We start from the raw sequence: 16,464 nt of genomic DNA, 5'->3' as shown, positions 1-16,464 counted from the left end.
TTTGATTGTACTATCACCTGTGCATCAAATACAAGGCTCAGTAAACACAGCATTAATCGTCTCCTGTGATTTTCTTAAATTAATTTACTTACTTAAATTAATGGATTTTCTCCTTAAAACCTAATTTGCGCTTTATTTTAATGTTAATGATTCAATATTACTTTTATTTGTACTCAAGTTATAACTCACTTTGGAAACAAAATATTAGGGCTGCATGTTATGCCTTAAATTTTCTTCTTATATCCTAGTTAGTAAATACTCAGAAGGATACCATGCTCTTTAGAGCAAATGCCGCTCTTTGGTGTTGATTAATACATCAATTATTCCCAAATCTTTATAAAACTTTTCATAACTGATGCAGAAAGGCAGAGTAAGGACAATTTCTCTCTGGATTAAAACCAGCTAAAAAAGTGCAAACTGACATATAGTACCTGTTCAATTAGATTACCTGCATTTTCTGTTCTTTAGAATCACACAATTGCAATAGGTACCATGAGGAATTTTGCGGCAGAACTTCAAGTAGGCTCAGAGCAGGGCGGTTCAAGCCTGCCATCAGTGCCCCTTCATCTTGCCGGTCAATAGCCTCATTCACTTGGACTAAAGCTATGTGAACTGAAAGGAAAACAATGCCTATAAACAGCAAATACAGCTTTCCTAGGGAAAAGAAGTCCATTGCTGTCAGCAACTCACTTTTTGTAAAAGCCAGCTAGGGTGGCAATCTTTATCTAGCAGAGAATTACCTCTTTCATGTCCAGTCCTACAAAGGGAGTCTGGCTCTGTGTGAGCCTGGGTGGAAGCAGTTCAACCACAGCTAAGCAAAAGTCTATGAATTAATTTTGGGTCTATATAGAAGAGGGGGTCAAAATTTACAGTATACTGCACACAAAAAGAACATAAAGAAACAGAGCAGGCAATAAATGATTTGATTCTGAACTGAGGAATCCTGACAGCAAAAACCACAAACAGAAATTAGCCCCTCCCCCCGCAAAGATTAGTAGAGAAGAAATAGCATGACAAAAACAGTTGTAGACAGATATTAGCCACTTGTGCATATTTTACAAGTTTCCAAAGAAATATTTTGTTTGTTCAGGTGGACTCTAGTTGCGTTCCGCTGGAATCTGGGAGATGACATATTTTGTGCACACTTCCATGAGGATCCAGAATAGCTTACTGTTTATTTTATTGATATTGCCTTGAATCTCAGCTTGTGTCAGCAATTCCTCGTAGACATCTCTCTCTTCATCAGAAATTGTGCCATTCTAAGAAAACAAAATTGTTGCTAGTTCACACAAAACAGTTTGCAGAGAGAAAAGCTATTAGCCAAAGTCATTAAAACTGCATCAGCTGAAGCATTTGCTGAATGCATTTCTAAAGCAATTTGTTGACTAAGTGAACTGAGGAAATTGGCACTTTGTCATAGAGACCATTAGCTCTCAGGTAAAAGAACACAGCAAATATTTTCGCATTAAATATCTGTGGCAGAGGTTATACTTTATACTCAAAGAAGGGTATTATTGTGTTTACAACTTTTTGAGCAGTAGATTTGTTTTTCCTAAAGCAATTAACAGAAGAAAACTAGGTTTTTTCACTATCTAGTCTTCTGGTATATTTAGCCTTTGGGCAAAGTTAAGCTGCATCATACTCACAGTAATCATATTCTTATAAAATTGGCTTTTAGCTTATTTCATTACCATTATTTCTCTTAGTTATCTTAAAGGTGGAGGTTTCTTCCCAACTGTAATAATTTTAAAAATTAAGTTAATTTTTATAGCAATAATAATGCTATAGCATGACAAGAAACATGAAGAAACACATGTACTAGGAGTACCAATAAAACACCACTACCTTGAGTCTTGCATTTGATTCTTTCTTCCTTTTAGCATCAAAGAGCTCATTCTGATAGTCCTGCGCCAGTTCTTCATCCACGTTGAGCAACATTGCATTTGGATTCCTCAGGGTCACGATGGTTTGCTCGGCTATTCCCTTCTCCACAGCTTCGTTGATTGCTATTACAGCTGCATGCACTAAAATTGAAAGCACAGTCCTAAACTTCAGGAAGCAAAAAAAGTCAAAGCTGTCACTGTTTCTTCTGATTTATTTGAAAGGAGTGTTGGATTTATGTTCAATAATTTACAGATTTGAACATTCCACACCATTTTTCCTTTAGACTGCAGAACTTTGTGTTTACTCAAAGGTGGCACATTGCTGTCTTTTCCATGTTCACCCTTCCCCCAAACAGGGGGGTGCTGGTTTCAGCTGGGGTAGAGTTAATTTTTTTCTCAGTGGCTGCTATGAGGCTCTATGGATTTGTGCTGAACGCAGAGTTGATAATACAGAGATGTTTTTGTCATTGCTGAGCAGGGCTTGCCCAGAGCCAAGGCCTTTTCTGCTTTTGGTGCAGCCACACTGGGAGGGACTGGGGGTGCTTGGCAGGCTGGGAGGAGACAGAGCCAGGACAGGTGACCCAAACTGACCAAAGGGATATTCCAGACCATGTGGCACCAAGCTCAGAGTATAAAGTGGGGAGGAGAAGGAAGAGGAAGACATAGTAATCGAGTGCGTCTTCCCAAGTCACTATCACATGTGATGGGGCCCGGCTCTCCTGGAGATGGCTGAACACTTGCCTGCTCATGGGAAGCACTGAATTAATTCTTTGGTTTGTTTTGCTTGTGTGTGTGGCCTTTGCATTTCCTATCAAACTGTCTTTTTCTTAGCCCATGAGTTCTCCAGCTTTTACCCTTCTGATCTTGGTTGGGGAGTGAGTGCGGGACTTTGTGGGGCTTGGCTGCCGGCTGAGGTTAAACCATGATATGGTTAATATTTTATTGACAGAAAATAAAACATTATTTATATTTTATCATTCAAGTCGTATTTTATTTAGAAGGTAATTACATGTAGGAATTGAAAATATTTTTGGTAGTTTTTATCTTAAAGCTGTGTGGCTCCATATAAGAGTACTGTCTAAACTGAGTATACCTGAGAGATGCTGCACAAGAATAAGGAAATTGAAGCTCCGTTAAACTTATCCTCTGGAAAAACACATTAAAGACCCTTCCCTCACAGGCAGGATGCAGCCCTGCACATCACATTTGAGCCTCCCTGAGATGGATCTTTGCACATCAAGATCTCCATGACCCCCTTGGCACATGAGACACTCTGATGTAATGGTCCCTCCTCCTGTCACTTGCAAAGCCACAAGACAGCAGAGCTCAAACAGAGGCAAAAAAACATCCAGCAGGCTTTGCAGGGTCCTCAAAACACAGGAAAAAGGGAAAAGAGTGCCATCACAGACACTGATCAGCTTAAATGTTAAGCCTTTCCTTTGAGAAATGAAAAACTTCATCTACTAAACAAATAGTTGACTCCAAGAATTTAAGAGTCACAAAATCTCACGGTTTTTCACACAGTAAATTTGCATGAGTGTACAAATTCAAAACCACTTATAGCTGAATTAGATGTAGAGTAGTAGCTAACATACCCCTCCCAGTTACTCCCTGAACACATTTGGCCCTAAGATCAGTCTGTATGAAGGACTTGCACTAGAGCTGCACTTTGTGGCATGAAGGCCCAGATATAAAGAGACCCCAGTGCCTGTCTGGTGGCACATTAATCTCAAATATTTTACAGACTTTACTACACAAAATGGAAAATTTCTGAAAACTGTGTATCTAGATCATATCCCAAAGGAGGAACATTGCAGCTCCCCATTTATCAGCACAGCAGCTTGCATAGGATTTACTTACATGCCACCAAGGAGATGTGTGAAGGGAAAACACAATGACTGTCTTTCCTTACTTTGTCAATACTTACTTTCTACTTGGCTCTGCATTGTGCTGCTAAAGTGGAGAAAAGCATACCGTAAAAAGAGCTTATTTGGATTAAGTTTAACTGTAGGTCTAAATATCTGAGTCCAAAAGACTTTAATTTCTCTCACTTTATGAAGGAAAGCAGAGATGCTTCAAATTTGAGGTTTTAAGAAAAAAAAGACTGTACAAATTTAGGGAAGATGATCAGACAAAAGATCATATCACTGAACACTCAACAGGGGCAAATGAAGGATGAAGTGAAGCTATACACCCTCAGAGATGGCAGCTACTGGAACTTGCATAGCTGTTGGTGGATAATCCATTTCTTAGTGCTGACTTAGCAGCTAGTATGGTGGAGGAGATACAAGCAGAGAAGCACACTGGTTTCATTTGTCATTTGTCACTGTCACTCAACTTTGTCATTTGTCACTGAACTTTGTGAAAAGACAAAGTTCACATTGAACAGGAGGAAAAGGTTTTTCATCGGGGCGGCAGTAATCACTGGAACAGGCTCTCCAGGGAAACGGTCACGGCATCAAACCTGACAGAGTCCAAGGAGCATCCAGACAATGCTCTTAGCTGTATGGTTTAGTTTCAGGTAATCCTGTGCAGATCAGAAACTTGGACTCAATTGTCCACGAGTCCCTCCCTGCTTGAGGCATTCTGTGATTCTGTGTACATCCAAATGCACTCCAGGGACTAAGAAAACTGTCCTTAGACAAATATATGACCCAAACATCAGTAACCTAAATGGAACTAGCAAAAAACAGTCAAAAGATACGTTCAAGATTAGGAGAGAATCAAACAGATGTTGGTAGATGTGAACCACCTACCAGGAGAAACAATGAGAAGCCTGACTGGACTTGAAAGAGCAGGCTGGAAGCTTGGAATAAGAGAGAGGTTTCCTTGCAGAATGACCTCTCTGTGAAAGCACCTCAACTTATTCTTCCCATGCTGATTTATACTATTGCTGGCAGCAGAGCAGGAGTCATCAGCAGTTGTTCCACTTTTCTATCTCCTTTTGCATACTCCACTTAGGAAGAAGGATGGTAGACCCCTTCCTCTGGCAGGATCTCCATTATCCAGCCTCCCTAGTGTGTGAGGGTTCCCATAGCAGATGTTTCCTGTCATGGGGCAGAGCATGTTATCTACAGCACAATCCTTGCTCAGAGGGACTGAACCAGCATCAGGAAACCCTGCTTTTCTAAGATTGAAAACACTTCACAAGTTCAAGGAAGCCCTCTACAATATAATAAGGCTTTCAGTGAAGGATGTTTCATCTTCAGGGGAGGAAGCCCTTTCATCTTCAGTAGAGGGAGCTCCCTGAAAAAGTGCTTGGTAGTCACTAAATACCTAAAAAACTGCTAAAAAACTTCTGCCACTTTAAAAAGCAGCATTTTAATATCTAGCTTTGGTGAAGCATGCACACATTAAGCAGGTTTCAAAATATACAACGCAGACAATGTGAATCAACATCAAGTGTGTTTTAAGTTAGGCTCTGAAAATTTCAGCACACTAAGTAATATCATGAATCAGCTTGCCACTTTGCAGGAGTGAATAAAGTAGCAAAGACAACCCTTCTGTTCCTCAGTTTACTCTTCTGAAAAGACTAGGATCTTAAAATAACTAGAGCTCAAGTGTTGATTTAAGGGAATGCACTTGATTTAATATAATTTAAACTCAAGCAATTTTTTTTGGTAATGTATCACTTCATTTCACACACAAAAAAAAGTGATATAGAGAAAACCACCAAGACTTACACATGAATAGGCATGAGCAGCAGGAAAAAGTCTGTTTTTGAATGGAAGCTGCTCAAGATAGGCTCAAAAGAGCCCTAATTGTCCAGCAGAGCCTACCCTCCAGCAGGGTTCTGCCACGCAGTGGGTCACACCTCATGGTCAGACAGACTGAGAGCTGCCCAGGGAGGCAAGTTCCAAACATACAACACCATATGTGAGAGAGTTCTCTGTCTGGAACAGTGACTTGTGCTCACAGCAACCTGCTTGGGTGTTGTAGGAAAACTGCAAAAGGCAAAAAATAAAAAGAGGAGGGACAGAGAAGGCACCATGTTCATATGGTGCAGAGGCACTCACAGAGGCCGATTCATTATTCTAAAGGAGTGCTACCTACCAGAAAACATGAAACATAAAAAAAACAAAATCATCAAAATATTGCGAGAAATCTTTGCTTTTGGTAGCACTTCCTATGGGTCAATGGAGATACCAAAAAACCTCAGACTGCAAATTTTGAAGAGGCCTTGTAACAATGAAGCAATGTGGTAGTGAAAACTTGTTTGCTTTCCTTTCTAGCTCTTAAGAGGTGGCAACTAAGTGAATGAGAGCACAGAAAATACCTTAGCATTCTGTCAAAGCATTTGGTAGAGAACAGGAGTCACACTTACAGGCAGCTTCATCCACTGATAATTCACTGGCCAGAATCCCACCAATTTTACTGAAAGACGGCATCTGGATACCATATTTCTCTAGCTCCTTTCGCATGTTGCTGATTTCTTCCTCTATTCAGACCAAAAAAACAAAAAGGAAATATTGTCAGAACAGAAGCATGCCAATTTCACTGTGAATAACCATACCTAAAAAATTTTTTCTGAAAGTGCTTCTGACCAGGGCTTCTGAGCAGTTTTCCTCCCCGTTTTGAAGGACTCTTAAGACATGACAAGCATTCAATGAAAACTCCCTCCCTCCTGTGCAGCCTCCCGCCTGTTTAATTTGTAACAGTGTTTATAACAATGTTGTCAGAGGAGAGAGGCCAAAATAGAAAATATGTACAATGTTAGCAGATTTTCAGTGTAAAAAGCCATTTAATATATGATTTGATAAGCAATTTTTTACCTGTGAAGTCTACTTTTCCCAGAAGGTCCTGGATCTGTGGAGCTAGTCCTAGTTTGAAGAGATATAAACTGCAAAGAAGAAAATTAGGCTTTAAAGTTCTGCATGTAGTTGAGAAGTTTGCTTTTTGTACAAGAGAAAAGCACTTTTATGGAAGTTTGTCCTTTAACCCTTGACTTGCATGTGGCAATACAGAATAAATTGACACTTTAGTTTTCTTTATGTTGTATTTTTTAAGTCTTACAGAAAGAGAAATCTTTTATTTCCAAGAAGCAGCTCTGAGAGAGAGGCACTGTCTGTGTATCTCACATCACAGGGGATGTATAAACAAGAAGAAAGCCTCAGTGAAAGATAGGTAAAGATACACAAAAGCTAGTGCTGGGGGAAAATCAAGATCTGAAAGCATTTTAGCACAGCTATCTTTGGATCTATGTTCTAGTTTAACTTGCATTAATTACATCCCTGTAATTACTAACAGAAGAAGACATAAATCACTGATACCCTTCTTACTAAGGGTACAGGAACAATGACCTGTAAGTCCACCCAACACCACCTCAATATATTTGTGTCATTAGCTATTTTACTCTTGGAAAATGAAGAAGCTTGATTTAATGTACTATCCAAGAATGCTTTCAATTCAATATAGCATGAAAAATATCTTCACTCATTCCTAGAGCTCTGGGATGATATTGGAAATAAAACAGCTGAATACATACATATTTTGTCAGTAGCTTCGAAACACAAGGCATGTACTTATCTACATAGGACCGATGTTTCTATAATTTATCAGTGAAATTCAATAAACAAGTGAGTTAAGCAAGAAAGAATGAAAAAAGATAGGCTGTAAAAATCTATGTTACTTAAATAACACATTCTTCCAAAAGGATTGTTTTTCACCTCTTTTGAAACTTACTTCACCCCAACATCATTCATTGCAAATGTGCTTTGTGTTTTAGGGGTTTTGTTTCTAGAGAAGCATATATTCCTTCTGTGTTTTGTTGTAGAGGGGATTTTTTGCTACTAGCAAATTATGGGATGACATTTCAAAGCACGTAGTTTGTAGCTGTTGTACGTATTTAGGAGCACATGGAGTCCTCATTTATCTTCCATGCTGCCACAGCTACTCCTCTGTCCTGCCCCCATCTGGATGAACACAACCAAGGATCTCGGGTAGGTCAATCTGCCTTTGCAGCTTCTCAAAAACATTGCTGATACCATTCTTATATTTCAAATCTGGCGAAAATGTAAATTAGCTGTTTCGTGGGGAAGGAAAAGCACACAGACTTTAGAAGGCTATAGTTAGGAACCAGGTTCCTCTGTTACCCAGGTCTGCCTTCCAGTCTTTCTGAGTGAAGAAGGATTTTGCTCCAAGTTTGAGACAGGGACACAATCCTGTCTGAAATGCTGGGCATCATACAAACAGTTATGGAAATCAGCAGTTGATGGTGCTGACTCTTTCACCACAATAAAAAGATACAAGAAAAGAGCGCTATGAACATTAAAGAATATTTCTTTTGCTGTTCAGCACTTCCAGAAGGATGTTGAGCCATGTGTGGTATTTCCTATACTCCTTTGTTTGGATAAACTTATTAACCACCAGATGGTGCTGAAAATGTTCTTCAAGTCTTGCAGAGAACACAAAGACACTTCCCTGAATTAACCTATAATTTCACTTGAAACAGCTTGCTTAATGCTTTTGTTGTGTAGCTTGAACCTCAGAAAACACACAAAGTCAAAAGCAGGGATCCCCGTGGTTAAGAAAACTGAATTCATCAGGAGCAAGGGGAAAACAAAGGAGAAAGAGGAGTTCCTAGGTGAAACTCCTTTCAATAGGAAGCATCACCCACACAGAACTGCATCTCATATCAGGCAGATGTTCCCAGGACTTGTTTTATGATTAGATCATGTATAACATGCTGTGAAAAATAGATATGAAAATAGCATGTTTTTTCTTTTACAGCATGCTTGTTATTCTGCTGCTTCCTAGGAAAACAATACTTTGAAGCAGTCCAGCTTCTAGAGAGATAGTTTCTGTAGATATAGCACTGATCTTCTCAAAAAGATAATTTGAAAACTAAATTTTTTGGTGAAAAAATATCTCCAAGCACTGCTAATTATGAAGAAGAATCACTTAGCATCTTAATTTAAATTAAGCTGTTCTTAACATCATTTAGTGCACGAATAAACACAAGTCTCCTTTCAGCAAAAAAATGGTGCAAGAAATGGAATCTATGCCTTTGTATTTTTCAGGTCAGAAGCAGAAGTTCTAGTTCTACCACTAATTTTTCCTGGCCTTTAGCCCAGTCAATACTTCAAGTATTGATATTTCAGTGAGAGAAAAGCATAAGGTTGTTACATTCAACAGGAATATAATAAGAAATTGTTTGCTAAGAAAGACAATAACAAGAAATTGTTAGCTCCTTCCTGGCCAGAGCAGTGTTGTATTTGACAGCTCAAGTCATCCCACATGCTTTAAGTGCAATGGTCTTAATTTCAGTCTTGAATCAGGACATATCCTAAAACTATATTTAAAACATCATGCTTAGAGTACCCATCTATCTTCAGGCCTTCTAGCAGCAAAAGATCAGCAAAACAATAAACAGCCAATGACTTTTCCTGCAAAATACTATTAATTCAGATGTCAAATATAGGTTTCGGATACAGCTCAGCATTCCTCTGTGCCAATTCACCTGGGAGCACTGATGGCCAAGCAAAGCATGCTGTGCTTAATTCTCTTCTTTCCCAAACAGCTTCCAATGTAGCTTGCGTGACATTGTGTGACTGAGATTGAAATTTGATTTGAAAGATTAAAGTGAAGGACTTCTGGCACGCATTTTACCATTTAAGGTATGGAAATAAAGCTCAATCATTGCTTCTTCTGTTCTTACATCCTGCACAGGATACAGGCACAGGGGCCTACAATCTCTTGGGAAAGCATAATAAATAAAAGCATTCCAGGCCCATTCCCCTTCAGTATGGTATAACACATTTGATATAAAGTCCATTTCTGAAATAATAGCACTAAAACCCCAAAAACATAGTAAGTACATAGATACAGAGCTGGAGCTTTGTGTTGATATGCATCAAGAAAAAGTAATTTAAACAGGACAAACTTGGAAGTGAAAGCTGAGACAAACAGACTAATTCTGGTACTGCATAAATCCTGGGGCATGCCAAGATGGAGAAAGGAAAATTTTTACCATAGGTCAATCCACTGTAAACCTCAGTTCAGGATAAGAGGTATTGCCATTGCAATGATAAAGCAGATATTAAGAAAATATTTGATGAGCTGTTGTTTACATAGCATTCAAATCCAGAGTTAATAATGTCCTATATACATGAGAGAGCAAATATTAAAATTAAATGTATTCTTGCACCTCCTGCAAAACATTTGAGCTGGCCCATAACACAGCTGGGGAGAGGGGGGCACACAGCCCCTGAGTCAGCTCTGACCTGGCTTGGTTGTAGCCCCACATATTCTCTTTAGGAAATCACTTCAAGCTTGCACAAGACACCTGCTGTCAGAACAGACTGCACTACCGAGTTACAGGCAAGAACACTCTCAAATAGTCCTGGTATAATTTCCCAGTTAATAGTACACCAAGTACAATAATTTCAAGGGGCAACTCTTGTCAAAGATGGCAAAAATATACTGGGCTGTCAAGTATGAACACCTGACACGTTAAGCAAATACAGTGAGCATTAGAGTAAACAGTAAGTCCTGTTTACTGGGAATGAGTGCACATCCCAGACTGCAAGAGTGGGCACATCATTTCAAGGATTAATGCTAAAGAAGCTTCAATAAAGCATGTATTGAATAGTTTCTGCCTTACAGCCCTGGAGCAGCAGATGCGCCTTTGAACAACATTAGAAACAGAGAAAAAAGTTTGGAGTGCAAGTTAATTCTGTTCTTTGAAATATTAAAGTGCCCAAAATATTTAAAGGGAAAGGTCTCTATGTGCAAGAAATTAACTAGAAAAGGCACAGTGGAGCTGTCTGCCAAAAACACTGCCCCTCACAGCAGAGACAGCACAGGGCATATGTTTTTGTGCTAAACATAAAGAAAATCCTTAAGGCAGAGCACAAAAACACTTTAATCACTACTTTCAATGGTGTAGTCAAGGCCTCTCTGATTTTACATTAAAAGTCAAGTTGCTCAGAATTTTGAAGTCTTTGAGAATGTATCATTTTTACATTAATTACCACAGAATACAATAATTAGTTGCTTCAGTTGTGGGACAGAAATACGTCAGTTCATCATTATTTTCACTCTGATCAGCCTGTCTGCTCCATGGTTTTACTAATGTTTTGCTAAGTTTCTCTTAAGTTGTTTGATTTCTGTCGAAGTATGTGTTTTGAAATTGTATGTTAATTTTGCAAGGGGGCGTACTATTGAGAGAGGGATGTATGTGCTAAGTTCAGTAGTCCTTAATTTCTGTTTTGAAAGTTATTTGTCCAATAGACCTGACAAAATTCAACTTCCATCTCCAACTTATAACTAATGAACTTGAAAATTCAGACAGATTTTGATACACTGGTTATGCTGAAACCATTTCAAGACTGACACTCCAAACTTTGGCAGTTACTCTGACTTTTATAGGTGTCAGCAGTTACCTTAGAGCGTGAATGCAGTATATCATCCTAGGGATGTTTTTCCGATCATAGACATCCGTAGTCTCTGGATAAAAGATCTAAAAAGCAAAGAGCACACACTTAAAAGAGAAGAGTTATGACTGAGCAGAAACATTTACTCTGCAGAACCATGCCTTAAATTTACATAATTTCAGCTGTCACTTTTATACAGCCATGAGTCACATCTCTTCTGATGTTATTTTAACTTAATCAGTAGTTTTCATAACGAGCAGCTAAATAAAGCATAAAAGCTACTTAATAAGAGGGGAAAAAAGGAAGATGAGCAGGCAGCATTTCAATAAGATTTTTAGAAAATGTTCTTTGGCATAAGCCCAGCCAGTAGTGCTTGTCCTCTACAGACACGCAAAATCTGGAATGCAGTTACAATTTGCAAAGACTCATTACAAACCAAACCTATCAAGTATGGTTTAAAAATGCATAATTCTAAATGCCAGCACCCTTAATTTTGTGAATACATCATTTGCAAAGGAAGATATTTAGAGAGAGGAATATTAAGCAATTTAGCCAAGAAGTCACATCATAAGTTCCAGTTCTGGTTGTACCACTAATTTGTTCCTGGCCTTGGTCCCAGTCACTAAACACTGTTTCTCCACAGAAATATAATAAAAAGACTTAGTTAACCGTGAGAGTTGGCAGCATGCTTCTAGCCCCGGCTGGTCACTCGGGGCTGCACTGTCCCATGGTTAATAGGACCAGACTGAGTAAGTCAGGAGCACAGTGCCCTCTTCATCATTTGCTCCAAACAGCTTTGTGAGGGAGAATTGGGAAAGCTTTTGGCCATGATCATCCTTTGCGACAGAAACACAATCTTTCAGAGGAGAGTTGGCAGGGTGGAAATCAGCCAGCTGAACAGAGGGCTGAAGGACTCAACTGGAAAAAAAACGCCTGACCTGGAAAGGGCAGGACACCTTCCCGACTCTCTGGCATTTCTGACGGCAGTCATGAGTGCCCTTTTTGTTATGGGCACCTGCAGAAAGTTTGCCTACAGCAGCTGACCCTTGGTCCATTCAGCCCTTCAAAGAACTGCCTGAGCATCCCCACTGTGCCTGACCACAGAGCCTCAGGCAGCACTCAGGCTGTGGCCACCCTGGGGTGGGGAACTGCTCACCTTGGCCTGTGTGTGGCTGCCAGAACGCACTAACAAGCAGCATAGGTGTTTGCACACAGCCCTTTCTTAAAGGATTTTCATCCAAAACAGACTCACTGGTGCCCAGAAACAGCAGCAGAGGGGGGAGATGACAAGTGAAGACCCACAAGGAGGAAGGTAAATATAAGAGGTGACCCAAGAAAGCAGGTGGAGGAAGAAGAGCAGCAGCACAGTCACGCAGATGCACTGAAGGGTGCAAGAACAGTCTGGAAACAGGGTAGAAGCAGAGAAACTGGCACGTACAGTAAGAGGAGGAGGCAGCAAGAGGCACGATGCGAAGAGGTAACCTAAAGGAAGCAAATATTTAAGTTTTCTGTTTTAAACCATGTTCCTTCTAGGCCCCCCCCAGAGACTGCATTAGCAGTAAGATATCAAGTGTTTGAGCTAGCTCAAGCACTGCTCGTGTCCCTGCCTCGGCCCACACACACTCAGCAGCAACAAAGCACTGACACTCCCACTGCTTTCCACATTACCTTCTCCTCAGATTTGTTTTTTGAATTACCCCTTCCCTGTAGACTTACTATAAGGAACTGTTTATGGTCAAGCAAATGAAAAAGGATCTCAGTGACCCAATGATTTGAGTCAATGATTTTATTTAAATTTCCTTGCTGAAATTTAAAGGCTTACCTTAGGCAGACCAATGGACTCCATTGCTCTTAACCACTGCACAGTGTTGTCAGTGTGTCGAAAATGAAGGCCAGATCTCTATTGGAAACATAGAAAATTATGAAAATCACATTAATAAAATTATCTATTTATTGATCCTCCTGTTGTTTCCCAGTTTCATATCCTGAAGCCAAGTTCACAGAATTTTCCCTTATTTGAACCCAGAGACCAAAGTGTAACAGCTTCATTTTGCTAATGAAGCATCCTAACACATAAACAGCTCCACGCTGAGTTCAGCTCATTCTTTCATGTTACATAAGCCAAATTTGTACGCATCAGGGTGGACTGTGATTGAAGTAGAAATTTGTACAGTCCTTCAGTATTCTTTGGGAGTAGAGGTTGGATGTCAAAGACAAGAAACCAAAACACAGAAGCTGTAACACTGCTTAGCACTACCATGAAGAAGAGATAAGGAAATCTTGAAAGTCTTCAGTTCTACCTGAATACCTGACCTGACCCTCCCTAAAGCGTATACAAGCAGCATAAGAATACAGTGGGAATGTATTTTTTATTTTATTTTCAATGTTAACTTTTAGGGTAAAGGGAAAAAGGAATCTCTCAGGTTTTTGAGATTTTCAAGAGACATATTTAAATGTAACTGGAATTCTTAACAATGAATTTTTTCTGCCCCCTCTACATATTGAGATAATGCATTCTATAGTGGGACTACTGTGCGTGAATGTACGTATCTTTGTATTATCAGGGTTCTTGGAGTTAGCAAAAGCCTGCACAGGGAACAAGCTAAGCTCTTACTGGTGGCTTGGTTTTGGCTTCGTGTTGTTAAAGTTGATAAAACAAACACAGAGATCAAATGCAGTGAATTTCAACATACAAAATGAAGAAAGTTTGAAATAGTTGTCAAATTGCTTTTGACTTCTATTCCTAATAAGAAATAATTTTATCAGTTGAAAAGCTCATGATTTCCATGGAGCCAGAAATGTAATTTGTGCAGCTTTAAAAACTTGAAACAACACCAAAACATTTTTTCTAAGGGTAGAATATTTCTAACTTATCATGCAGGCTTCCTGCAGCTGTGCATCTTCTATCTAGTCCCTACAGCCTTTAAAAAAAGATACAGAAAGCTAACCAGCCTTGCTTGGGAATCTTTAAGAGCTTGAAGACAAACTTTGCTGGGTTTTGTCATCCTGGTGAGAGAACTGAGAAAGTTATTACCTTGTAGCGTGCCTGCTCCACATCATAGATCTTTTTGTCTGACACCACATTAGGTGCAAAGAATTTTGCAAGCTTGGCAAGGTAAACACCATTTCTTAAGCCTTCTTCAAGTTCCGTAGTTGGGGGCAGCTCTTCATCCAAGCAGACCTCCATCCATCTACAGAGACATTTGAGAAACATTGTTATTTGGGTTTTAATATGAGTTACAGATTTTGCCTACAGCTATCACACTTTAAATGTCACCACCACAATGTTATTATAACAGAAAAGGACAAGGGCTAAGGAGAAATTTCTCACATTCATTCACATGGCATATCAAAATGATTATTAGAGGATCCTATCTGTGACTCTAAGCCATCAATAAGGAAACAGCATGCTCTGAAGTATTCACACCCCAGGGAGTCTAACTCAAATATTTTGAACAGTACTAGGCTTTTGAATTAACAGTAATTAAAGCTGAAAACTAGAAGAAAGCATGGAGTGTATTAATGGCATTTGCATTCCAAAAAACCTCTGTGATTTCTATGCCAGTGCTGAGCCTCATGAGCAGTCAAAAGAGAGCAGAGTCAAAGAGAGCAGAGTTCAGGGCAAGGCAGGCTCCTGCAGCCAATGTGCTGTGCAACACAACCTCGAGCAATGCCCAGCTCAGTACAGAGCATTCCTGCAGATAATCCTCCCCCTCCTGCACGGGAGCTCTCCAACTCTCACCCATGAAATGCAGTACTGGTGCTGGAGGGATGAGTAAGGGTGCTGTGGAAAAGCCCAAGGTAATTTACACACTTGAGGTCTGCCTGGTAGTAAGCAGGTTGAAACATGGCTTCTTGTTAGTGACAGTGACTAAACCCTCTGAGGTCGGAGGATTAACTAAACTCTAAACTCTGAGTTTAACTAAACTAGTTATGTGTTTGAGACTTAAGATGTGATAGACATACAGCCAGAGAGAAAACAGTATTAATTGAATACATAACCAGTTCAGAAGGCGAATAACAGACATGAAACCATATTATCCAGCATGTTTATATTGAGTAGCCAAGAAAAATTGCTTCCAAAGCATTTCCAAGAAAGATTAGTCTCTTAATCACTGAACCAGAAGTTCCTTACATTGGTGGTCTAAGTGCTTGGCCCTGTGATATTATTCTTATTTCCAGCAGCTAAATCCCATTACAAGAGCCTTAAATATGCTTAGTTCTTCACAGTGTTGTTTTTTATTTGCTTAGTCAAACTCTCATGCTTTTAGGACATTAATATCAATACAAATAAGAAAGCTGAAGGACAAGAATTAAGTTGAAGACGTTAGTTCACTTTGCCTACTTTCACTAAGGCAGCATCACTGTAAGTGGGACAGCATTACAAATCTAACGTCACCTCCATAGGGGTGACTTCAGAAACCAGAAATCTTGGAGCCAGGTTAGAAATGAGCCAGTTTTCACTCCGCCATGTAGAAGAAGAAAGCTCACTACATCATTTTGTTTTACACTAAAACTCTAGAAAATGTTCTACTCCATTCCACTTTTGGATGTGTTACAGGACATACAAAAGTTGTTTCACTGAAGCACAGACTACCCAAATAGCTCTTTAGGAAAACAACACCCATAAATCCAACACAACATCACACAGAACTGCACTAAGCAAGTGTCATTAGGAGAACTGTATTCTGCAGTAAAAAAGCTGCTTTAGTGAGGAGAATTATATTCCTGATGAGTTTCCCAGCTTTATCCTGCACTACATGTTAGCGTGTTATGGAACCATGCCAAAACAGCATTTTAGAAACTAAATAGATTTATATACTAAAGCATCATACTTGGCATCTCCAAAAAAGACAAGGAAAAATACACATAGGTGTACTTCTAGGCAAATATGATTTTTATCTGCACTAGTTAACTTTTGCTGTAGAATTTATTTCCTAGAATGTGACTTCTAGAAAAAGAATTGTAGAGGTAAGCATCAGAAGCTTGCTGAACCACAGCGGGTATTCACTATGAGCCACAGCTGACTCTGCTGCTCAATGGACCATCTCCAGAGATATGAACTGTGTGCTCAGAGCAGCATTTTGTACCTTACACTGGATTCTTTGCACTTCTAATTCTCAGTTTTCTTGTGAAAGAGTTTTTCTAACATCTTAAGTTCAGGGCACCAACAAGGTACTGCACTGGAACTGTTTTTGAAGAAGATG

At 39.5% G+C, this 16,464-nt stretch overlaps 1 protein-coding gene across 2 annotated transcripts in view; it reads right to left on the bottom strand.

Annotated features, from left to right (window-relative positions):
- IQGAP2 (IQ motif containing GTPase activating protein 2) overlaps nucleotides 1–16,464 on the bottom strand; it is a 123,374-nt gene that overhangs the window by 44,884 nt on the left and 62,026 nt on the right. Inside the window, exons 3-10 of one of the 2 annotated variants that reach the window (XM_059492077.1) lie at nucleotides 14,292–14,448; nucleotides 13,080–13,157; nucleotides 11,267–11,343; nucleotides 6,656–6,723; nucleotides 6,208–6,321; nucleotides 1,846–2,024; nucleotides 1,172–1,259; nucleotides 449–612 (exon numbers count right to left, since the gene is read on the bottom strand). In XM_059492077.1, the coding sequence (XP_059348060.1) occupies nucleotides 449–612; nucleotides 1,172–1,259; nucleotides 1,846–2,024; nucleotides 6,208–6,321; nucleotides 6,656–6,723; nucleotides 11,267–11,343; nucleotides 13,080–13,157; nucleotides 14,292–14,448 (925 nt within the window). The remainder of the gene's footprint in view (nucleotides 1–448; nucleotides 613–1,171; nucleotides 1,260–1,845; nucleotides 2,025–6,207; nucleotides 6,322–6,655; nucleotides 6,724–11,266; nucleotides 11,344–13,079; nucleotides 13,158–14,291; nucleotides 14,449–16,464) is intronic. The other variant, XM_059492080.1, reaches the window with a different exon arrangement.

The sequence above is a fragment of the Ammospiza nelsoni genome, chromosome Z (assembly GCF_027579445.1).
Source record: "Ammospiza nelsoni isolate bAmmNel1 chromosome Z, bAmmNel1.pri, whole genome shotgun sequence".
Lineage (NCBI taxonomy): Eukaryota > Metazoa > Chordata > Aves > Passeriformes > Passerellidae > Ammospiza > Ammospiza nelsoni.
The sequence above is the reverse complement of the archived record's forward strand: the minus strand, read 5'-3'. Positions and strand labels throughout refer to the sequence as shown.